General features: G+C 41.2%; 2 protein-coding genes and 1 long non-coding RNA gene across 5 annotated transcripts in view; 1 reads left to right on the top strand and 2 right to left on the bottom strand.

Annotated features, from left to right (window-relative positions):
- LOC105385578 overlaps positions 1 to 23,831 on the top strand; it is a 40,526-nt gene that overhangs the window by 6,090 nt on the left and 10,605 nt on the right. For all 3 annotated transcript variants that reach the window (XM_038121136.2, XM_038121135.2, XM_038121137.2), the window contains one exon: positions 18,179 to 18,402. In XM_038121136.2, the coding sequence (XP_037977064.1) occupies positions 18,179 to 18,402 (224 nt within the window). The remainder of the gene's footprint in view (positions 1 to 18,178; positions 18,403 to 23,831) is intronic.
- LOC105385559 (maltase A1) lies at positions 1,087 to 7,659 on the bottom strand. The gene is made up of 10 exons (XM_038121134.2): positions 7,324 to 7,659; positions 6,671 to 6,823; positions 5,809 to 5,988; positions 5,500 to 5,663; positions 5,026 to 5,411; positions 4,753 to 4,951; positions 3,692 to 3,903; positions 3,287 to 3,431; positions 2,768 to 3,006; positions 1,087 to 1,539 (listed from the first exon to the last, which is right to left on the bottom strand). Exons 1-10 carry the CDS (start codon positions 7,379 to 7,381, stop codon positions 1,443 to 1,445), a joined length of 1,833 nt encoding a protein of 610 aa, XP_037977062.2. The 5' UTR covers positions 7,382 to 7,659; the 3' UTR covers positions 1,087 to 1,442.
- On the bottom strand, positions 16,010 to 17,248 carry LOC125490321. Its single transcript, XR_007267596.1, has 2 exons — positions 17,073 to 17,248; positions 16,010 to 16,769 (listed from the first exon to the last, which is right to left on the bottom strand). It is a non-coding gene; the product is annotated as an uncharacterized LOC125490321 (long non-coding RNA).

Here is a 23,831-nt window from a genome sequence, read left to right as displayed (position 1 = left end):
TATATAGGCGTGTAATTGTGTACAAAATAGCCCTTCTATTTTATGTTTGCATTGGAAACACCCACTCCGCAACACCGTTCAATTATGATAAAAATCTGTAATTAGATTCAGAACAATGTTCTCTTCTTTGAGACGCCCCCGCGCTGGCCTCACCCTGTAGGTAACATGTAACGTGTGCTAATTAAAAATACCTGAGCTTTTAAATACAATGAACGATCCTCGTTACGAAACACTTCTTCTTTTCATAGATTTAAAGAGTAAAACGAGGAGTTCCACTAGAAATTTTACCTAGTATGGTATTATAAAAAAAATACAAAGTAAAGTTAATTTTTGTATACTTTACACAAGACACATATTTGTAAATTTACAACTGGAATGCCTGAAAGCGAGCCACCAGGCTTGAAATTCATTCTCATAGTCAAAGTTCCCATCGTGCAAAGTAATACAAGTCAGAATTAGAGAACATTTTTTTACACTTGCTCTTTTACTTAGATTTTCAGTTTTGAAATGCTTCGACCAACTATCGTAGCTCACAAATAGCAAAATTAGAAACCTTTGCAGAATTAGGAACTACAGCGGAAATGAGAACCTCAGCAAACTTGCGTCGCATCCCGAATAGGTTTTCAGACTTAGTTCAACGTGGTTCAACTAACTTCACGGAGTAATGCTAACGAATAAAACGATGGCAATTTTAATTTCCCATTCTTTGAGTCCAAAATGTTTTTTTTTTTGTATCATGTACTGAACATATTATTAGGAATAGGAAGTGTTTTTAAATTGTAATACTTAGGCCCTGTTTCACAATATCTGGTTAGTGGCTACCTGTGAGATAAAATACATGCTGTTACTCTCTGTTATTATTACTTTGACAGCATACAGTGACAGCATCTATTTTATCTCACAGGTAGCTACTAACCAGACATTGTGAAACAGGGCCTTAATGTGCTGTACAATAAAAAAAATAACATATAGTTATTAACCTGTTTGGCTTGTTCAGTGATAAAATTCCACCCTGTATAGGGCAGGGTATCTCCCAGGCTAGCCAACATCACGCACTGAAATTGGATTCGGAAATGAAACGGCCAGTGAGGGTTATTCTCATGTTTTATAAATAGATTCTCATTAAACCCTCTTAGGGATGGCCGGTTTATGTTTGATACGATCTCGGCCCTGTTTCCCGGCTACTTTGTCTTATTTAATTAGGTATAATGTATCACTAAGCTTAATAAAAAGTCATAATATTTTATTTATGACGCTTTTCAAAAAATATACGTGATTAATATAATATGTGTACAAGAAATTAAATATTTAGCTAAATCCTAGACCGGTAAATCATAGAAGTACTTCTTCTTTATTTAAAAATAATTCGTTCGTTTCATGGGACTGCTCTCACAAGTAGCTCTACATAACTATCAACATGGCTTTGCCTACCCACTCAGTGACTAAGACAACTTGTGCCCGTAGCTGACGAGTGAGGAGGCCTGCAGCACCAGCGCCTCCCCCGCCTGCAGCTCCAGGGGACCAGGAGAGATCACGTCCCTGGAAATATACAGATGTCATTATAAATTAAACACAAAATTGTCCGCTACGCAAAAATGCAAATACACACTACACAGCCTGGTATAATCCACTGCAGGACATGAGCCTCCTCCGAGACTGTAGGGTAGTTGCCACAATGTCTACGCTTGGCAGACGAGTTGGAGATATCAATATAAGATTACTTATCAAATATAATCATTTCAAATTAAATATCAATCATAATCATCGGTATTGTGACGTGGCATTGTACGCATTTCCTAGATTTAATTCGATTTGTTTGGTGAGTGGGGACGGGTCGATACGAAACCGTTATCTGATACGCCATTACCAATTTATACCGAAATTAAACTTGTTCGGATTATACTTTCTTCTAAAGATTTTCAACCATAATGTGATGTGGAAGGGTCGTGTTTTAAAAGGCCACAAACAACGCTTGTGTCGTGGGGTGTCGGGTTGTAAAGTTTAGTGGGTTTTGAAGCTGGAACCAATAAATGGATAATGGTGTCTTTTGAGTGTCTCTGGTCTGATAAACAAGACCCAGCACTCTCTTTGTTATCAAATCGATATGTAAAATGAATCCAATATAAGCTACAGGACACAGGAAATTAAGCAGGTTTTTGAGAATAAAAATAATAATCTCCTGATAACACTGATATAGTTAAGAGTCGTTCTGAAAAACTTTCCTAAATAAACAGAAACGAACATTATTCGTGCTGATTTTTGATAAGTACTACGGCATTTTACAGTGCTTCATTTTCAGCCAGTATAAAGCTGCATTAGTATGCTTCAAGCCGCGCTCAGTTCGGAACTTTCTAGACCCAGGACACGTACTCAGTGGTTTAGTTTAAAGTGTGAAGAATCGCGATAGTAACACCAGTACTCTGTTATCCACACCAAGTAGTGGGGAACAATAATGTCAAGTTACTTAAAACTGCAGTTCCGTTTTTGAACAACGCAATGAAAAGGGACAAATCACTCGAGATATAATAAAAAATCTCATGAGTTTAATAAATTGTTTAGTTTCTTATTTATATAAAAAATATCTCATAAATAAGAACTACTTATACACTACTCAAATATATACATAACTTGTTGTCGGCTGAACCGATTTTAACGGTATGACTGTTGATGCCTTTAAATTAGCCATCCATTTTGGAACTAAGTTACAATAGGCATGAATTCGTTAACTTCATAACTAAGTAGCCCCTTTTATTCTGTGCAAACGTACCCGGCATTTCTTTTCGAGCTCAAACTGGTTACATAGACCGTGGCGGGCAGCTTCAGACTCCTGATCCAGTCAGTGTGGACTGTATCTGATGAACCTGCCACGTTGAACACCAGTGTGAAGGAGTCCAGCGGTGCGAGGTGCCGGACCACCACCAGGGTCTTGTCTGAAAGGGCTTCCACGATGTAGTCTCCGTGGGTCAGTGTCGGTCGCTTGCGAAGAGCCTTCAGGGCTTGGAAGACCTGGAAATGTTTACGTGGTTTTTTATGTGGCTTATTCGAAAATGCGATTTGAGTAGAGCAACTTCTACGCTTGAGTGCAAGATGTATAGCCATCTGTTATTGGCTTGACATCAAAAAAGCTATGGAGTGAGATATCGTCATCGTTATCGGAATTTGACAAAACTGCGGGACGCCATTCGTGCGTGATCGACTCCACTAATTTGTTTAGTGTCGCAATCACGTCATTTTCTGATCGTTCTTCTTTTAATTATTCCTACTCTCATGACACGATGAGTTGTACCTTAAAGTGGCTCCTGGGTTCCTTCTTCTGGCGCTCGAGGTTGATCTCGCGGTGGTCCGACGCCACCGGCAGCCACGTGCTGGCGTTGGACGAGAACCCGGCGCTGGGGCCGCCGTCCCAGTGGAACGGGGTGCGGGCCGGGTCTCTGATAGGAGAGGGGAGGGTTGAGAACCATGGAGCTATATTCAACAGTTACGCGTACGTTGCCTGCAAGCAAGAAAGCCATGCGCCAGCACTGCTATCACTCTCTGCAGGGCTAGTATTCCTGCCAGTAAAGTTAGCTCCTTTCGTTCTCGTTGACGTTGCCATTGCTATTATTCTCACCGCTCGTTTTCTCCTCGTCATTTCAATACCATTGAATATCGTCATAGGTTCTGAGAACTGTCTAAAACATGAAGAACCAACCTCGAATACAACTGATAAGTCTGCTCATTTCCCCTGCTACAGGCCTCCACATCCACCGTCTGTCTCCAGGACACGCGTCCATCCCTCATGCCGAGCTCCTCCCCCTGGTAGGTGACGCTGGCGCCGGGCAACAGAGCGGTCAGGGCGTTCAGACCGTCCACCAAGGCAGGGCGGAGGCGGGACGCCACGCGGCTGTTGTCGTGGTTGCCCAACTGGGGAGGGGAAAGTTGTTTTTAGGATTTTCAATGTTATCTAATGAATTTAATGGTGTTATAGTTCCTTATGACACCAAGACAAAGATCTTCACCAAGTTCCGCCATTACGTTCTATCTTTGATATCACTTTTGGGATTTCTCGTTTGCCATTGATAATAATAAAACATGTAAAAGGATTCATTAGTGTAAGGTCGGTGCTAATGCGACAATATAAGACATTGGATTGAAAATCACCGAGCTTATTCGATGGACCACCGCGGATGACATTAAAAAGAAATGAAGCCGATTAGAAATATTTTAACTTCGAAAGACTTTGAATATTCTTAATCCTATATTTAATATAATGGTATTCCTCGTAATGATGCAGAGATTTATTATTAAGTATCTGTAATTGAGTCTGAGTTGAAATTATTACATAGGAATCCCAACAAGAGTTAAGCACTTAATTGACTTTCTGAAAATTTCGAATTCATTTCATGAAGCTCTCGTCAAAATATGTATAATTTTATTTGTTTCATTCTGTTAATCTGTTAGTCTGTGGGCATCGTTGTTGAATACTCGCTGAGTGTGCAGATTAAAATATAATTGAAATGGAAATTAATAAAAATACGAGGGATTTTGATCACTGCGATTCAGGCAAACCAAACTTACTTATACAAACTTGTAGCCCATACAGAGCGCTATTGTCCAGTGAGACTTGAACCTGGAATGTTACCTTCGCTATCCTGAATCCTTATCAATTCAATATAAAATGCAGCAATAATGCAGTATCACCGCAATGACCGCAAACCTATAAAACTTTTTCCATCGTCTTTCATCCTATTTCTAGTCTTTGGCCAACCTCACCACCCAGTTAGCCACGGCCCCTCGCGGCATATACGTGAGCCACTTCAGCACGCAGTAGACCAGGTCCGGGGCACTGAACCCTCGGGTCAAGTCCGTGATGAAGCCGAAGTTGAAGGGGAAGTGCGCCCCGAGCCGCCCCCCATAACCGTAGTACTGCATCGTCATCGAGATGTTGGTGTAGCCCTCCGTCAAGATTACCCTGAGAAAGAGGAGTGGCTGTGAAATGTGCTAACTGTGCATCGGTATCGTGAAGGAATTGGCTTGTCCACTTACCTGGTGTCTCCACCATTCTCCCTCTGATAATTATCCACAAACTCCCTCCAATCATAAACGATGTCGTACAACTCAATCAAGTCCTTTGTGTACAATGGAACCGTATATCCTAATTGATTTGGCCCGAACTCTTTTCTCCCACATAACGGGTCGTCAGGGTAGCGACCTCCATGGTCAGCAGGGTTGGCCTCCATCAAGTAGGGCAGGCCATCTATGCGGAACCCGTCTGCTCCCTTGTCTAGCCAGAATCTCATGATCTGGAGCATTTCATCACGGACCGCTGGGCTGCGGAAGTTGAAGTCTGCCTGCTGGACGGAGAACTGGTGCAGGTAGAACTGGCCACGTTTCTCGCTCCACTGCCAGGCTGAACCACCGAATTGACTCACCTGATAAAATGTACAAAGATATCATTGAATATCGGAGGAATTGCTGCGTTGAGAATAAAGTACTTAATAGTTTATGTGGCCTATGAACCCAATTAGAAGGTGGAAGAATATTGGATTCGTTCTCAGGGTCGTGGAGGCCGTCGGCCCACACGAAGAAGTCTTCGAACCCTTCCACCCTGTCTTCAGAGTCCTTGAAGTATTGAGACTCAGTGCTAGCGTGGTTTGGCACGAAGTCTAGCAATACTTTCAGCCCTGAAACAATAAAGATACAAATAAATTTTAATGTGTGAATCGCTAGAGTATCTAGAAGTGAGTTTGCGTGTTCTGAAGACGTGTTGTTTGGCTACAATAAAAAGCTTATTTCAATAAAACCATGAAAGTTTATCACTCAACTAACCCAACTCATGGGCGCGGCGGACCAGCTGTTCGAAGTCTTCCATCTTTCCATACTCCTCGTGGATGCTGTAAAAGTCGCTGACGTCATACCCGGCGTCCACCATTGGAGACTGGAACACCGGGGAGAGCCAGGCCGCGCCCGCGCCCGCCTCCACCAGGTGCTCCAGCTTGCTGGTGATACCTGGAACCGAGGGTTGATGCTGATGAGTGATGGGTTATAGGCGGAGGGATAGGTACTTCATTGGAATTTATTCATAGTTTCATGTGTGTTAAGCGTGGTTTGGATGGTATTTTTTTGTCACATCGATGTTATTTCGGTATTTGATAATGATAAAACAAAATAAAACTTCAAAGAATCTCACTGGAGAAGAACATTTTTTTGGTTGTGCCAGAGTAAAAATATTCCATTGTTGTTCATTATAACTATTAGACGAGCGTACGACCGTCGACGCGGTGGTAATATCTAAATAATGAGTGTAATGAGTCGCACTGCGGAAGCTAACACCTAGTGTTAGTGTTAGTTATTTTAATGGCTACACTGGTTAGGTTCCGCGCATGTACTGTAACATGATTAGATTACATCAAAATGCTCTTTTGGCAGGAGGGTAAATAATATGATTTTACATAGAATTAGGCCAAACAATACGGAAACGAATAGCGTCAGACATCTCCTATACCCTTACACTGAACCAAAGGCTGACAGGCATGACATCTTAGAAATAGTGCTAAACCCCTTGCCCTGGTCAGTCCGTAGGTACCAGGGCAAGGGGTTTAGCACTATTTTTAAGATGCCTAAGAACGCTACGTTCAGAAATTGACGTATTGGCTTACGTTCACGATCATGAAGAATGATTTACAAATACCTGGTAAATCCCCGACGCCATCCCCGTCGCTATCCTTGAAGGAGCGAGGGTAGATCTGGTAGAGGTCGGCGGTCTCCCACCAGCCCCGCGGCGGCGGCGGCGGCGCGCCCGGACCGGAGCCCCGCCAAGCGATGATCGCCCACGCCACGCCCCCTGGTGGCAGTGAGGGGAAACATGGAATTATAGTGCTGACGTCACATCAGCCAAGGCTGTCATCATGATCATTGGCAGCCTTCTATGGCTCACTTTGTGGTTAATGCCTTCTAGGATAAGGTGCCTCACTGGATGGCAACTGTTGCGTATGGAGGTCCTTAATTTGCTTCCAGGGCAGTCAGCCACTGATGATTATCTGCCTTACCCTTTGATGCTGCAGCTGCGGTGACTAACATAGACTAGCTCTTAAGAACAGGGAGATTTGAAATCGCGATACCTATCGAGTACCCTAGAAAATATACCAGTATAAAGTAGAGGTTCTATTGCAAACAAGAAAAAACTACGAGAAGTTAAAGAAGGGAGTTCAGCACAGGGGTATATTACTAAAAGGATTTTTATAATTCTTTTTCATACTTATATCGGAGCGGAGACATATCATATTCTTCAAGTTTTCTAGTTCATCAAATTAGCTTATTGTATGATATTAAATGGTTTCAAACCTGCGACCATTGCAGCGCCGACGACCACTCCGAAGGCGATATACACTGACTTCATCATTGTTCTGACTGTACCTACGGAGTTACACGTATCACTAGAATTAGACGTTACACTGAGCTACTAATGAGTAACACTGGGTTGTCCAGTTGCCGTGCTAATGTAATGATACAAAAATGTATAGCTAGTTGTAATTGTGAAGCTGTATGGCTGTATATACGCATGTACCATATTTTTTTTCGTCTTGTATTATTATACTTATTAAATTGTACTTGTCAATAGGATTATTTATATTTTTAGATATTTTCATTACTCGGAATAGTATTCGCTTGCAGCCAGCCGCTCAACGGAAGTCCGACTGCGGTTTATCCGACGAAATTACTATACTTAGTGATAATCACTGACTATGATTGTCCATCGTGAACATTATTGTTCGCGACACGAATCATAGCGGTATTATAAATGCTAGGACTAGGACCATAATATATGTATAAATCAGTGACATCTATTAAAATTTATTTAACATAATAATATAGATTGTGAGGAAATAAGTACTTACCCAGTTACCTTGCTATGAATGCTACAGTACAACGTTTAAAAAGTATCTTGTCTAAAGTCATGTTTCGACTTCCGTATACATACATCGATGAGGCTACAATGTTGTTTTACAGAATCACCCAGCTATAAGTACATAGGTTTCAGTATTTTATCACACATAATGTGTGAGACGTGAAGGCTGAAAGTATAGGAGGTGCGGTGAAATAGGTTTTTTTTTCGTTGAAGAATGAAACTCGGGTTTCGTTGGTTAATTAATCACGGGGGTAGTTGCAAAAAGCGAAGGGCCGGCCTGTCGATAGCAGGTCGAGGGGTCCTAGGGAGGGGCGATGGCCGAAAATGAGTTCGGCTACTGTTCTAAATGAAAAAAAAACTCATTACGCTGAATGAGGATGATAATCTTGGACACTTTATTCGCCATTATCATTCAAGTGCTCTTTTACTTGTTGAAAACTTTGTCGAATGTTTCTAAGCACACTGACTTATATTTAAATCACTACATAATAATCGTAGGTCATATCTGGCCTTTTGTTATATCTAAACTCGTATTTGAAATCTCTATCTATTTTAAGAATTACACTTCAAAATGTTGACTTACATTCTATAGTCTATATTTTATAATCTAAGGTTTAAATAAAGTTTTTACTATACTTACTTCTTTTAAAACACATGACATGTCACATTCACACGACGACATATCGTAGCCGAAGTATTAGATGACATTGTTTTCCTGATAATGTTTCGGCCACAGGTGTCACCTCTCTAGTCACATACAGCGGGGTACCGGGTAACAACACGGCTCGTGTCGTGTGTTCCTGACACAGAGGCTGCGGGGCGCGGGGTGCGGGGAGAGGGGCGGAAGTTGCCCGAACTCGCGGTTTTTTTCACCTACCCCCATCCGGTTTTTATTTTATGTTAATACGCCTCGTCGTGACGGAAATGGCTAATTTGATCCGGGTGATGCTGCCAGTTTTCAAGATACATTTTTTATTTTTAGGTTTTTGTTAAGTAACTTATACCTAATGTGCTAAAATATCAGCAATATTGTTTCGTAAACTTCTTTCAATTCGTATTTTAAATATACTTTTTTGCTTATTACTTATGTAGCTTGATTGAATGGAATATCTAGTAGTAGGCTTCCATAGTCTTCCTTAATTCTCTTACAATTAAAAATATGAAATGCTTATTATGATTCACATCCAGCACTCATAGTGGCTATAGAGATTTAAAATAAAAATGTACCTACAGTATTCCGTATAATTTTCTCATACTCAGCTCGACATATAACTGTTTAAGCATGCGTGCCGTGTCGAGGCGCCTCTGAGAAGAAACAGCTGCTTTATTCCGAGCTCTAAGACAAAGCCATCTCTTTAGTACTCCATTGCGGCGCCGCTCACAGGTCTCTTCTAGCAACACTACGCTTGAGAGTCGATGTACATCGAATTCACTACTGCTTTAGAAACGCTTAGTAGCTGTGGGTTTAGTATAAGGGAGACTAGGAACGTGGAACATCCATAAGCCATATCCTAGTCCATTACTCTCGTATGACAGGCGAGGCCCGGGCTGTGGTATTGGCATGTATTGTGTGTAGTGGTCGGAATGGGTGCGTGGCAGTGCCGTGCCGGTGTGTGCAGGCTAAGTTATTAAAACCCAACCTAAAAAGAGGGAAATGCCAACTTGCAATTCCATTGACTTATATTTTATATTCCTGTGAAATTCACTAAGTATGTTTTATTATGTATGTGTCTAAAAATTATCAAAATCGGTTAAACCTTTGAAAGTTATAATTCAATAGAAAATTGCTGCGAAAGTGCTTAAAAAACAATGTCATGCAAATAAAGAAACAAACAACAACGAGATCAAACAAAAGCTAATCACACAGAAATACTTCAGGCGGAGTGTTTGAGGTAGAATCATACGAATATTTCAACTCAAGTTGGTTTTGTGCACAGTTTTCCCACTTTTCCTTTCAGGTTTGTGAGGTTGTGTGTGTTTCAGACATGCTACATGTGGAGGTAGGTAAACAAAACATTTAATTTTACAAGCTTTGTTAGAAGTTTCCAGTTCGTATGTTTACATATCGCTTTAATGTTGAAGTAGGTAATTATGAAACAGAACTGTGCAACTTCTGTTATTTTGTAGAGTGAGTTAAATTTTATCAAAGGCCCTCACAGTTGGCACAAAGAGAAATTATTAAATAATTAAACAACCCTGAATTTGGTTACAGACTTGAGTCTAGTGCTGGACTATTTCAACAATGCATTGCATTAAATTTATTAGTGTAAATATCTCCACCATATTCTACCTACAGTGGATATTGTTGTAACTAGTTACGTCTGCCTATTTCGGGGCGAGCTTTTGTCCAATAGAGTCCTTGCATGCCGTTTCAAACATGCCTGAAAGCGATCTTCATGTGTGGGAAATACTTAACTGATATCATCACCAGTAGGCATCACGTAACCTCAACATCTACCTCTCCCACGGTCAAGTCTCTGCCTCCCACGGACCCAGGGTAAGGGCTCGCTTTCCTCTTCCAGCCACCACTAGTAGCAGCTTAAAGTTTTCGCTCCAGCGGCCAAGCGACCAGAATCTGAAATTCAGTTGCTGCGCACGCTATAAAATATAAATAAAACGTTAAAATATTGCGAGCCGTTTCAAACATATTAGAGGAACTTTAAAAAATCCCGGATAAACAACTAACCTGCAATGGAAATCATATTTTTGAAAATTTTATTTTTGTAAAAAAAGATTCACACCATAACCTAATAAAAGGCGATTTAAAGTATAGTTATAGTTTTCAGTACTAAAAGTCCAAAACTGTATTAGGTTTCCAGTGTAGATTCTAGATAGATTACTAAAATATGCAGTGGTAGTCTAGCGCTGTCTGTAGTGTAGGTAGATACTTACCTAACTAGAACCTAAAATAGGATATTCAACTGAAAATAAATTGGGGAACCGTTTCATTTCGTCCCACAACGAAATGAGGTTAAACGATTCTATAAATTCGGACTATTTCATACCTTTTAATATTGAAAGTTTAATTAAAATATAATGTTTATTATTCCGTCACTAATTTAATTAACAACGCTATAAAGGTAGGAAGAGGTAGTCAAGTAGAACTTTTAGGCTTGTAAGTTTTTTAACTCAATAAAAATGTTTTTTTTTTATGAAAATAGTACTTACTGTTAATTAGTCGGTTCGTGTTAGTACACATATCTCACCTACCCGTTTATGTAAAAGTTTTCATGGTAAGTAGGCATGTATATTTTTTTGATAGAAGAAACATAAATTCGATGTCTTCAGCAACTAGAATACCCTCATAATCATAAATAGGAATTCAAGTGGAATCGGCTAAAGTACCAGTCAACGAAGACCGCCATCGCCACAAGTTGCCCAACCATAAACAATCAGAGAGAGTTTTAATAAGAAGATAATTGTTCAAAGCGCGGCCACAAAGGCTTTGACGGTCTCCGCAAGGACACTCGAACCCAATACCACTAAAACAAAAGAAACAAAACAAAAGTAAGAGAGAAAATTAAAAAAAAACGTCGTCGGCCCATTTTCTTAGTTGTTTTCGGCTACGAGACGCCGCTCGTAGCTCGTAGCTCGTAGGGCCTCACGCGCTACGCGGCGGGGTGAACGACCGCGCGTGACGCCGGGTCGATGCCCCCCGCGCCCCGCGCCCCGCCGCCCCGCACACTTGCCCAACTCGGCTTTAAGAAGAATTAAGTGGTTGGTCGTGAGATAGATTGGATTTACTTACAGCGCAGTAGGTAAATGTGGGCATTATGCGGAGTGCTCGAGGTCTCCGCTGAGCCGAACTCCATCAATGTGTGGGTTACATAATTAAGTCTCCGCTTCGAAAGTTTCTTCATCAGTTTCGGGAAAAACAGCTCTCTAAAAGTGTTGAGGAGCAGCGCTGAAAGCATCACTAACAAAGTACGGAATGGATTTTCTTTCGTTACTTGAAAATATCTACGGAATATCATGGATGGAGTGATAACGGCCGCAATTTGTCGGAGGCGGCGCGTGCGGGCCCGATGTCCGCTACGTCTTGATAGACTCTACATCTGCATCCTATTACGAGCTAAGGGGATGTTTTTCAGTTAAAACTGTGATATTAAAGAATTGGTCCCAGTACTGGGGTATTTACTTATTGTGGCGTTGGTGCTTGGAATGCTTGGATACACAACGTATGAATACGCTTGTATTCTTTACTATGACATTAATTACTTTAGGATCTGTTAACCTAGCTTCAGAACTTTTATTAGAGCCAAATCCTAGATGACTCTACTTTGATGATGCAGTGTTAGATAGAGCTAAATTGTTGGTCAAGAGTACGGTAGAGTCGCATGCCACTCTATTATTGTTATCATCTATCTATTGCAGAGTATAAAAGGGACACTTGCCTTATGGCTTGGCGCCAAAATTCACACTTTGTATGTGACCGAAATATCGTATTTATTATCTGAAGCCTTTGAACTCGCCGGTACGAGGAAATGAGGACGCCCCGTGCCTTGAATGAAAGAGTGCAAGCCGTTTAATTTCGAACGTATGTTTTATACAGGGTGTTGCAAAAAGGGTAAGTTTCGGCTTAGCATACCCTTTTTGCAACACCCTGTATAGCTATCTTGATATGATGAATTGATATGTTGAATTTTGATTTGATATAAGTAATATTAGTGACTTATACTTCAAAAACTTGACTAATGCTACTGATACCAGTAACTCTCTCTAGTCACCGCTACAACCTACAACCTAGTCCTCTTTATTGCTACATACCACTAAAGAAATGAAAGCCTACATCCCATTTCCCCAAAACACAACTAGAAGCAGTCTTCGATTCTCTCAGCATCCGCACTAGCAAATACTGACAAGTAATTAAATACAAACAGACAATACATCTAATATGATCCAGCATAGTATAAGGGGCAAATATGTTAGTCTGTAGCCCCCTCCCCCCTCCCTTCCACCCCGCACCTGCCCCGCGCTCGCCCATTTATCTCATCATGAACACCGAGTCAGGGCGGAGGAAATGCTACAGCCCGGATTATGTCACTTGAATAATTACAAGAATTATGTCGTTTATTATGAAATGATAGAAGGCCCGTGTAAGAGACGTGTGTCGCGTCTGAAAATACTCTTGTGGATCTTCAGAATTGAACTCATTTATTTACCACAGCTTGACAGAGTTAATATCTCTATAATTACTTACTTTCTTTTTTATAGGAAAGCTAATATACGATTTTAACTTATCTTCTTCCGTCGTCATACGTTTACATTATTCAAATCACTTCCAAGTATTCGAGGAAATTTCCTAAGGTCCCGCGTGTGTGTAATATGCAAGATTACGGACTGTGTGCGTGTGTTTTTAAAAATATTTACAAATTATCCAGACTCTTCAAGAAAATATTGAATACCCGAAGACAAGCAAGCTTTTATATGCTCTTATAAGTCTTATAACAAAACTTAATGCAACTCCCCTCCGCGCAGCACATCGCTCATCCAGGCTTGTGAAACCTAATAAGGCCGGAGACAGACTTAGTTCAAACACCACTCGTCGATGGAGGAAGCGGAACACCCCCTAAGCTTGTCCCCACTCTGCAACAGCCCCACAATCTAAAATCTCCTCTATACCCCCTCAAATAAGATCCAAACACTCGCTACAAAGCCAGCGTTTCAAAGGTCCATTTTTCAGTGAACAGTCACTATATGGGTCATCGTGTAATTTACGAGTCGTGAGAGTAAATTCTCGGCAAATTCAGTTCCATTCGAGACTGAGCGCCGGGTTTTTGCCCCCCGCTGTTGCATGACTATTTTTATTTACTTTCCACTTTAGACAACACACGGTGCGGGCGTGTGGCCGTAGTGGATTTTAAAAGTTCCGGTTTTCCGTCCGATTGAATACTTGCTCAAGGCCGTGGCTACGCCGATATCTTTTGATCACACTAAACAGCAATAAGCCGGTTTTTTATGAAAGGGTTCCCTTTTTCCTCATGACCGAAAAATCCTCATAACAAAGACGGAATATACGATACAAAATAATAAGCGGGCGGACCCGACAACAGCATTAACCTCTATCGCCATATTTTCCCTAAGCCGCTTTTCGATATGGGAGATTACGAAAAACGTCAGAGAAGGCAAATCTGTAATAGTTACGGGGGCCAGTAGGTGGGGCCAGGTGGGGCCAGGTGGGGCTAGGTGGGCCGCAGATAATAAAAACAGGCTATTATTCGCGCGGCGATCACGCGCCGGAGAAATTGATCCAGCTGCGATCCGCCCGCCGCCGTCAAAGCGGCAGGAAATGAGTTTGACGATTATCTTTCCCTTCAACGTCTAAAGTCCGGTTATGGCGGGAAACGTTTGAAAATGGAACACCCGCAACTGTTTGAACATAGAATCGAAATGAAACGTGAGTGTGATTGTAACGGGCGATAAGACAAAAGAACAAATTAAATAAAATCATTTTAAAAACTTCTGTTTCTCGGAATGTACAGCAATGTCTGGAAACTTTCGCAATTTCACAAAACTGCCCAACTGAAGTCCGTGGGTGCTACGATTTAGGATTCCTGTGATTTAAATTAAGGATGCCATTAAAATTCAAGTTCATTATTGAGAGCTGTTCATTACGGAATGTAAGACTTAAGTAAGTAGACTATTTTGCTTATGTCTAGACATTATTATTGCCAATTCCATTGATTTTTTAAATTTATATGAAAGTGAATAGAAGATCTCCAGAAAAGACAATATTTAGTTTTAGGGTCGCACCCGATGATCACCTCTGCTAGACCGCACCAATAGCTACTTCAGTCGGTCTTCAACAGGTCACAATACATCTTCACGATAAGGAAATAATCAAAGGGAAAAAACAATCCTGCAAAAAGCTTTAACAATTATACAGCTGAAGTAGCTGAAGAAAGTTCTTACATAAATTAAGCGGCAAAGCGTTGTCACTTGGCTATAAATTATTGCAATACGTACCTACCTTTGGGTGTGTTTTACTTTCTTGTTTAGATGCTAACTTTAAAGCGCGGGCTTCAAAGGTTGATACTATAAAGGTATTATACTAAAAAATTAGACAATGTCAGTCTCTTTCCAAGTCAAAACTAACAAGCATCCCACTTCATACTTATCCCTTCGTTGTATGCAACGGTTGACAAACAAACCCACACTTGTACTTGCCTGATTTCACTTTATATTTAATTTTATTTCTGAGTAGGAAGCAAGGATACACGTCTACCTAACACCTATCTTCTATAATGTCAACGCTTCCATGATAGTTATCTATTTATTTGTTAAACATTTAAGTGCTACACACATTACAACACACAAAAACAACCTGTAATTATGTATAACAACGGAACATTCTACCATAAAACCTGAAAGTTGAAAGAGTTCCTCTTCTAAACATAAATGTTCTTCTAATTTTAATGTCCCTTTTCTCGACGATCACAAACACATCAAACATAACGCAGATCCGTGGACTGGTAGCAATTTATTCCATCTGTAAGTGCTCCTTCCTCCAGCCGTCAGGGGTCGCCGAGTCGCATTAGTTGCCTCGGAACCGGTTAAAAAAACGTCACCGGTAGAATCCGGGGGATGGCCGATAAAACTTATCTTTTTGAGATGGGTAAGTTTCATGATTCAGGAAATAGAACAGTGCTCCCCCATTCTTCGCGAGACTTATTGGACCCGTAATGGATAGGAGTTTCGATCGTTTTGGGTTTTATTAAGTCCCTACTTACCTACTCCGTTAGCAGTTACGTAGCTGTTTTGTTATTAATCTCCCAGAAAATGCGTGGTTTGTGTGTGTGACAGGTCGATTGCGTTTAATATTATGGTAGGTACCTAGAGTACCTAGCAACCCATAGGTAGTAATGTTCCTCTTGCAAGACGGTTCCCAGTTTATAGTTTTTTTTTTATTCAGAAATTATAGTTTTTATCTTCAGTTAGGTACGTTGTTTTGTTTTATTAGTCAGGTTGATCTGTAATTTGCGGTTGGTTTTAGTTTCATGGATAATGAAGTCTAGACGGCCAGATGCGCGCTCTCATTATTTCAGAAAGATATTCCCTGAAACATTATTTATTTGAAAAAAAAATGCAACTTGTAATTATGTTTTAGAAAATAAGACAGTGTTTTAGGCAATTTATAAACAACTTATATTAAGTACAGATACAATCATGCTTAATTAAGTTAAAAGAAAAACCAATCACACGGGCGTCCTCTCCCTGTGATTGATGTAAGTAGTTCTTCCTTCACAGAAACATAATTATAGGTATACTACATCCTTCAGGACATAATATATCTACTGTAATCCTTCAGCATATAACTCCTCTTCTTTAGTCGAAGACATGTTGATCTGAATCCTTCGACTCACAACAGTTCTGGTGAAGTCCACAGTCAAGGCACTGCATTCGCATCATCGAAACATGCCTGCATCTGTGTTCACTTTACTCGGCTTTATCACTTTTATCTCTACGTTATTCACTCTGGCTTTATGAAGATTTCTTAACGACATCTCAGTATCTTATACGCTCATAAAATATCGATATAAAACTATAATGCACTTTGGTTGGGTAGATCAAAGTTTCATCGTCTAAAACTTCCGTACCAGCACTTGTTTACCGGGAAATCAGACACACTGATATGTTGGAAGAGTCCGCGTTGTGGATAACACTTTAAAAAACCGCCGGGTCGACCTGGATATTCCCGCTGCTGTCTGTGTAGACGTTGACTACCACCTGCACCGCCCCCGCCCCCGCCCCTGCCAGCAGCGCCGTGGGCAGCTCCAGCCCAAGGGTGTCTCCGGAGACCAGCGAGTCGAGGGTGCGGGACACGGGGGCTGATGACGCGGAGGCGAGCAGCATGAGGATCGCCACCGTTGCTATGCCGGCCCTGGAAAGTTTGCGGTAGTTTTTTTTTGTTAAGGACAAATATTAAGTAGTAAAGAGCTAAAGAGTAGACAACTTATTATTTGTATCCTCTAAAGTTTATTTGTCGGATGGTCGGATCGCTAAAAGCCTAATGGCTAGCTATTGATGTTTGGAAACTTTGAAAGTTTGATAATGTTCACTTTTAGTCAAATAGTAAGTACTTATCTAAGAAAGATATAATGATTATTAAGTACTTACAGTGGGACTTAACGCATATTAATTTATTTAAGTAGTTAAATATAACGGCGTAGAAATGAAAACTTACATGGCTAAACAGCGCAGTGGCCAGTGGGCCACACTTATTCACACCTCAAATCCACCTCCGACTTTCACTGGATTCACCTCCATAATAACCATCTAACAACATCCAAACATCGATAAGCATCCTGTATCTACGACACCTCTTGATCACCTATCTACTCTTTATCTCCTGGTTATTGATCTCACATCTCAATTTAAAACTAGAGCTTCGCAATCTTGAAATAAGGTTCAATATTGTTCAACCATTTTCAAGGAGTTATATCGTTCAGTTTACTAGTAGGATGTCAAAGAAAGTATGGGAGGTAGATAAGAGTGAGATGTAGGAATTTAATTCGTGAGGTATTGGATTGGTATTTGTGTTGTTGTGACATGTTTGGCAATTTCCTGTGTTCGGGTAAAAGTTTCGATGATGGCATTTTTATTGAAAGTCGACTTATTTAGTACTTATATGAAAGATACTCACTTATAGTATACGATATACCAAAGGGTTTCTACTTACAAGTTATAAACAAGTATTTGTGATTTTGCCATCGAATTTGAAGAAGGAGACACCATTGTTTTCGTAAACGCGTCATCGCGTCACGCGCATGGATCGGTCTACCGCAAATACTTATTCTGGAAGCAAACTGGAATGATCATTAGCTTGTAAAGCTGCGTACAGACCGGCCAAACGAACGCTAATGAACGGGTTTCGTTGACCTTCGTTGCTGCAATCTGTTCTGTACTATGTATGATAAATATCCATCGTTGGGCGTTCGTTGGGCCGGCCTGTACGCAGCTTAACCCGATGGCATTAGGTTCCTTTCGAACATGAAATATGAACAGGGAATCTACCTCATTCCATCGCATATATTATTATAGCATATCCAGCAATAATTTGAAGTCCATTGCGGAAACTGTACATACTTAATTTAAATTTGATATTTTCTTGTCATCTGAGTTCATAATTATGTTCACCAGCCAATTAAAATCTTCAACCGCTGGACATAATATCCCAGTTACAAGAAATATTCGCCTTCCTTAATCCGCAAACCACAATCTAATGTTTAACCACTCAACCAACCAATCAAAGCTCATCAAACAACCACTAACCTGCCCTCCCATCCACAGACTACATGGACTCCCTCTGCAAGGACCACTTCCTGCAGCGCCAGTACCGCAAGCTGGACGGCGGCGTGCTCTGGTCTCGCAACGAGCGCAACCTGGACTGCACCGTCACGTTCCAGACCCACAGCATCCTGCAGCGGTTCATGTTGCACTTTGACCTGCTGCAGCTCGACTGCAACGACCACCTGTTCGTGTATGATGGGGCTCACGACACGGCGCCTCCCAAGGTTTGTGGATGATTTTGTCTGTGAGGCGTTGGCGAGCGAGTCAACTGGCGCTTTGATCATAATGTTCCCTATAGAGCTTCATTCCGTCCAGACGAAGACAACCGTCCGTATCCTCATTCATAGAAAGTTATCACTCATATCTTGGCCTTTACAAATACTTCTATTAAAAGTTGACTAGTTTCTGTAATATATTCCAAAAAACTTTTGATCGTTTTTTTAAGTTGAAATAGATCGTCAAAGTTTTAAGTACCAAATCAACCTACAAATTTTTAACACACCTAAACAAAAATAATCAGTACTTACATTCTTGTTCAGGAGATTAAAGTCTACAAAGACGCACCTTCAGTATCTGATAACAACTCTGTATCGGGCTGGCTTCATCCGTGTTTGATACGAGTGGCGATAGCGATAGTGCGGAGACGTGCGCTCCCCGTGACGTGCACGACTTCAAAGTCGATTCTAGTGGTATTCTTATCGCTTTGTTACTGAAGGTGCATTTTGTTACTATACCTCTACATATTATAAATCTCTTTAATAGTACTGGGTAATGGGTGGCACGAAAACAGGCTCCTTGAGTGACATATCAACCTTATATCTTAATGGTGCTTACTCTACATATAGTTAGGCTAACCTTCCTTGGACAGTCAGCGACTGCCTAATCCTTTCAACATGATGACAAATCCTAGACCAGCTCTAGTATGTTTGTCCCTGCCACGCTGAGAGGCTTATTTGTACCTATCTAGTATAGAAAGATTGTGATAAATTTTGTTTTTGGTAGGTCGTTATTTCATGGCATAAAAAACTGTACCAGTGTTGAAATCGCTAAATAAATATCTTCCTGATATTTTCAGGTTGGAAGGAAGTTCAGGTGAAAATATTCGTAGATATTTTTAAAATTTTACCAATGGAACTCAGCGACGAGAAATTTATCTCCTTCACGCCCTTTATACAAAAATGCGATCAATAGAGCATCGGCAGTCATATCACGCTGAATGCGGGGCCGCCGCCGCCGGAGCTCCAGTAAATTGGCTCACGTCTTCCAATTATCACGATCTCGGAACAATTCCGCCAATAATTCCAATTCCTAATGATTAAAAGATGCCTTTCGCTAACGACAGTTGAATGGATCCCGATGGAATGCAGGTATTCAGCCCAGTCGCGCGCGACGAATATGAAAGCGAGTATGATTGAAATGGCGCCCGGGCGGCCCTCAATAGAGCCTAAACTTGCCAAGATGGATGTAAGACGGGGGGTCCTGGGAGGCTGTGCATCGCTGCGTTCTGAGGAATATCAGTCGGTTGGTATGCCGATCGTACGCGGCATAGACAATCAGGTTGGAAGGGGACACTGAGTATGACAATTTGAATGCAGGCGGCTTCGTAGGCCAGGTTGCTATTCCCATCCCAAAATATTTTTCGTGTTGTTTTCGATTGGGAATTTTTGTACCAACGTGGCATACCTTTTTGTATATATTTATCTTTCTTGTAGCTTCAAATTTTCATAAACTGAAAGTATCCAAGAGTTTCATTGAAAGAAGTATATTGAGAGTGCTGCTTGCATGCCTATCATTTATCCACACAGAAAGCCAGCCTCCTTTACAACGAGGCTTTTGAACTCGGTTTGGTTAAATTTAGTGAGTTGTTGGTATATAAACGGACCTGTTATTCCAGCAAGTTTCAGCGGTGTGCTGTAAATAATTATTTGAGGTAGAGATGGGTTTCAAATGCAAATAAGTCCAAGTTTGGACGCGGCTGCCGCAGTCGACCAGAGAATTACAAGATTTACCTGCGGGGACTGTTCACCAACAATCTGGGAAAGTTGAACACGAGTGCACGAAATACAGAAGACATTTTCAGTTGTCTTTTAATTTATTTTAACTTCTGGTTATAGAGAATGGTTTTCTTTTTCACTCTTTTCACCTCATTCAGTGAGAATCTATTTACCAGGGTAAATACCTGCATAAAGTTTGAGTGCAGCTGTGTAAATCTAAATACGAGTTTAATGCAAGTTGGATAAGTATAATAAGCTGGTAGTATCTACCGACATAATAGCAAAAGCCCAAATAAACCAACTCAAAGGCGTCCGTGAAACAAAGACGCCCCCGAGGATAGCGGTTGGGGGCGCCACGGGGGCGCTGCGGGGGCGCGGGGGCGGCGCGGGCTCACTCTGTGGACTTTTATTTGTCCGAGATCCATCTTGCATCCATTTTATTACGAAGCGAATTTAAATATCACACTCCTCTCCGAAGCAGTCCGGCACTACGCTGTATTTTTTCATCGCAATATTCCACAAAATGGAAGCAGATTTTAAATAAGGAGTATCCGTTTTTCCGTTTCGCGTCGCGCTACAAAGTTAATTTAATCTAAAAGGTTTAAAAACCAATTAGCCTGCACCCTTTGTGTTCTACTTTGCACAACTTGAAGAATTATTTCAAGTGAGCAGAGCCGATTAAAATTAATTTGTCGAACCCTTTTTTAATTGTCCGTAACTTTAAAAGAAAACAGTTAGTGCTTAACTTTCAGTGTTTAATATTTACAAACTTTTTAGATAAATATATTATAATTATGGTCTATCCTAGGTAGGCACTTAATACTGGAGGAAGAATTTAGGACTTGTAGAAAATTTGAACCTATAATATTTCAGTGGCGTATATCCAGGATCCAATGAAGCTCCCGTTGGCTTTTATAAGTATCTCGTGGCAACTTAATCACTACCCCAGTCACGTAAATAAAATAGTATTTTTAATGTAAAGCGAGATTATTTTGCAAAAGTAGTGGTTGCGGCTGACCCGCTAGTCGTGAGTTTAATCAAGGCGAGGGCGGCGGCGGGGGCGGGCGCGGGGTGGGGGCGGGGCCGGCTTCAGATGAGGACTCTGTTGTTCACTACACCGCCCGCGGACTGCAAATAAAACCAAGCAAATTGAGTTATAAGGATTTATGTAGCCGAGACCAGCTCTTCTCAGTTGCAATTATTAAATCACAAACGATATTCATTCCTTGGCCTGCCAAAACGACCGACGACCTAACCAAGTTAATGTAAACTTTATTGTTGAACACAACAAAAAATTTGGCGCATTGCTCGTTTAATCGTTTTACAGAACAGAACTTTTAATGCAACATTAAAGTAACCGGAACACTGCAGCAGACTGCGGGATTTAAACTCATTTGTAATGGCAGTTTCAGAAACAACATGCAATAAAAGCCTTCATACAAACGGTTGGGCGCACTAAAACCCGACAGGTGGGACGTGGGACGGCGGGATTCATTACGCGAAGACAAAGAGACGCTTTGCGAGCGCCGACTATCTCGCGGCGGAGGAACAATGTTGACGCAACATGTCCAACTAACCGCGCAAACTATACCGCACGCGACGCGACTGTCATTAGAGGAATGACAGAGGTGTGGCGTTGTAGCGGCCGCGTGCCTGGCGCGACTTGGCCGTGTTCACAACTTGCGAGTTGTTCCGCGGGGGCGGGCGGTCACCGGAGCATTCCGCCCGCCCTGGGTGCTTCCCTGGACTCCAGAATAAGTTTGCCTTTACAAACTATTTCACACGGTAGTTGGCTCTTGTTCCGAAGTTAGCTGTTTCAGGAGTCACGAGAAACTAACAGATTCAAAGGGTTAAGTAGGTACAATATTAATAACTTTATTTATTTGCGCATTATTAGAGCGGGCGTTATTGAAATTCCATTTCCAAATGCCCAGTTCCGAAAGCAATTTAAACTTTTTCGAGGCGAAGAATTTTTAATAAGTCCTTCGAGCATCGATCTTTATTAAAGTTTGCGCCGGACGAGGAGCAAAAAGTGCACAAGTAGTGCAAGTTAGAGGCGTGGAGGATCCCGGCGGCTCAGCGGGCGGCGGCGGGGCGGAGCGGGGCGCGGGGCGGCACGTGCCCGCGATCCCTCCGCGGAATATGACGCCGATATAATACCGCCATCGTTCACTGCGCCCGCTCGATCTACGAAATATTGCCGTCTGAGGCCGGATTTATGTCCGGGAGCCGCTGGTGCGAACTTCGCCACATTTTTTCCAGTCTCACGTCCTCGCCCATAGATCCTGATCGTCGCCGGCTGTCGGCGTAGGTACATGGCGTCTATTTTCCTGTTGCCTTATATTCGGCAGTCAAGGACACGCTTTGAATTCTGTAGCTAATACCCGTTCCCTTAACAATACAACTCCAATCGGGCGAGTGGAGTTCACAAAGGAAATATAGGAAAGCTCGCTTTTGTGTACAGACCTTACCTTTTATGTTTTATAATAACCAAATAAATATAAAAGCCAATAAATAGGTTCAAATATTCCTAATAAATTAATAATAGGGGAACCCGGGGTAAGATGGGGTCACGGGGTAAGACGGGACCCCCCACTTATATGCAAAACTATACATCTTAGGAATCTGAGTAATGAGCCAATAGAAAGGCTTAAATGATTGACCTTTAGTGCGCCAGTGACAGCTGGTGTGAGTGCATGCGTTTTTTGTGTAAGCTCAATTGTTTGTTTTTGCGTAGTGTCTATGTTATTTTTGACCGGTAGAAACAACGTCACAACACAGTAAGTAAAACAGTGGCATGTTTGGTAATTATGTGTTTTTATTTAAGGTTTGGTACGCTTTGTTTAAATATGTGCAAAATCACTTTAACATTGAAAGTATTTTTTTAATGAATTATTTAAAAAATATATATAACGTGGGGCAAGACGGGGTATTTTTGGAGGGGCAAGATGGGGTACGAATCTAGCTTGGTTAAGTTTTTTTTTTCTCCAACCCAATATTTGACATTGTAGAAGGGCTCTAAAAGGGGTACAGGGAAGTTGGATAAAGATACAAAGCAGATACTGCCTACGAAGAAGAATAACAACGAAGATGAATGTGTCTATCTCTACTGTGAGGATATCTACAGTCCTACTTTAAATCTAAGGAAAACTGGGTCGGATGTCAAAGGTGCAGGCGTTGGGGTCACACTGCAGGTGCTGGTGTTGACGATAAAAACACAGAAGAAGTGTTGTTTGTCTGATTTGTGCCCCACATAGTATACTTACCCCATCTTACCCCGTACATGGGGCAAGATGGTTTATTTCCCATTTTTTACATTTCTTAAAATAAGTCAATTTTAATGATTACTTTTTTGTCAAAAGCTGTGCCAAAGTGTTCGTCATTAAGTTCCTAATAAGCCATAAATAATTGATAACGTTGTGGTTATAAATACCTGTTGTTTTTTACATTTTCCCTTAGCGACCCCGTCTTACCCCGGGTTCCCCTATTGAGTAGCTCTTGACCTCAGAAATCTACTCCTTCTAGGTAGTTATAAATCTGAAGAGCAGGTCGTTTTGTTTCCATGTTGGTATTATACCACTTATAACACATATTTTTAAAAAAAATAAAATTACATGGTCGCACTTTGGCTAAATCATCGTAGCTTCATCATTATACTT

Source organism: Plutella xylostella, chromosome 4, assembly GCF_932276165.1.
Source record: "Plutella xylostella chromosome 4, ilPluXylo3.1, whole genome shotgun sequence".
NCBI classification, from domain to species: domain Eukaryota; kingdom Metazoa; phylum Arthropoda; class Insecta; order Lepidoptera; family Plutellidae; genus Plutella; species Plutella xylostella.
Note: the sequence above shows the minus strand (reverse complement) of the source record. Positions and strands in the feature narration are given on the sequence as shown.

Coding starts and splice junctions, on each gene's coding strand:
- LOC105385559 (XM_038121134.2), bottom strand. CDS start 7,381: ATGATGAAGTCAGTGTATATCGCCTTCGGAGTGGTCGTCGGCGCTGCA. Junction 5,989..6,670: donor TGGCGTCGGGGATTTACCAG/GTATTTGTAAAT, acceptor CCTCGGTTCCAG/GTATCACCAGCAAGCTGGAG. Junction 3,007..3,286: donor AACCCAGGAGCCACTTTAAG/GTACAACTCATC, acceptor AAACATTTCCAG/GTCTTCCAAGCCCTGAAGGC.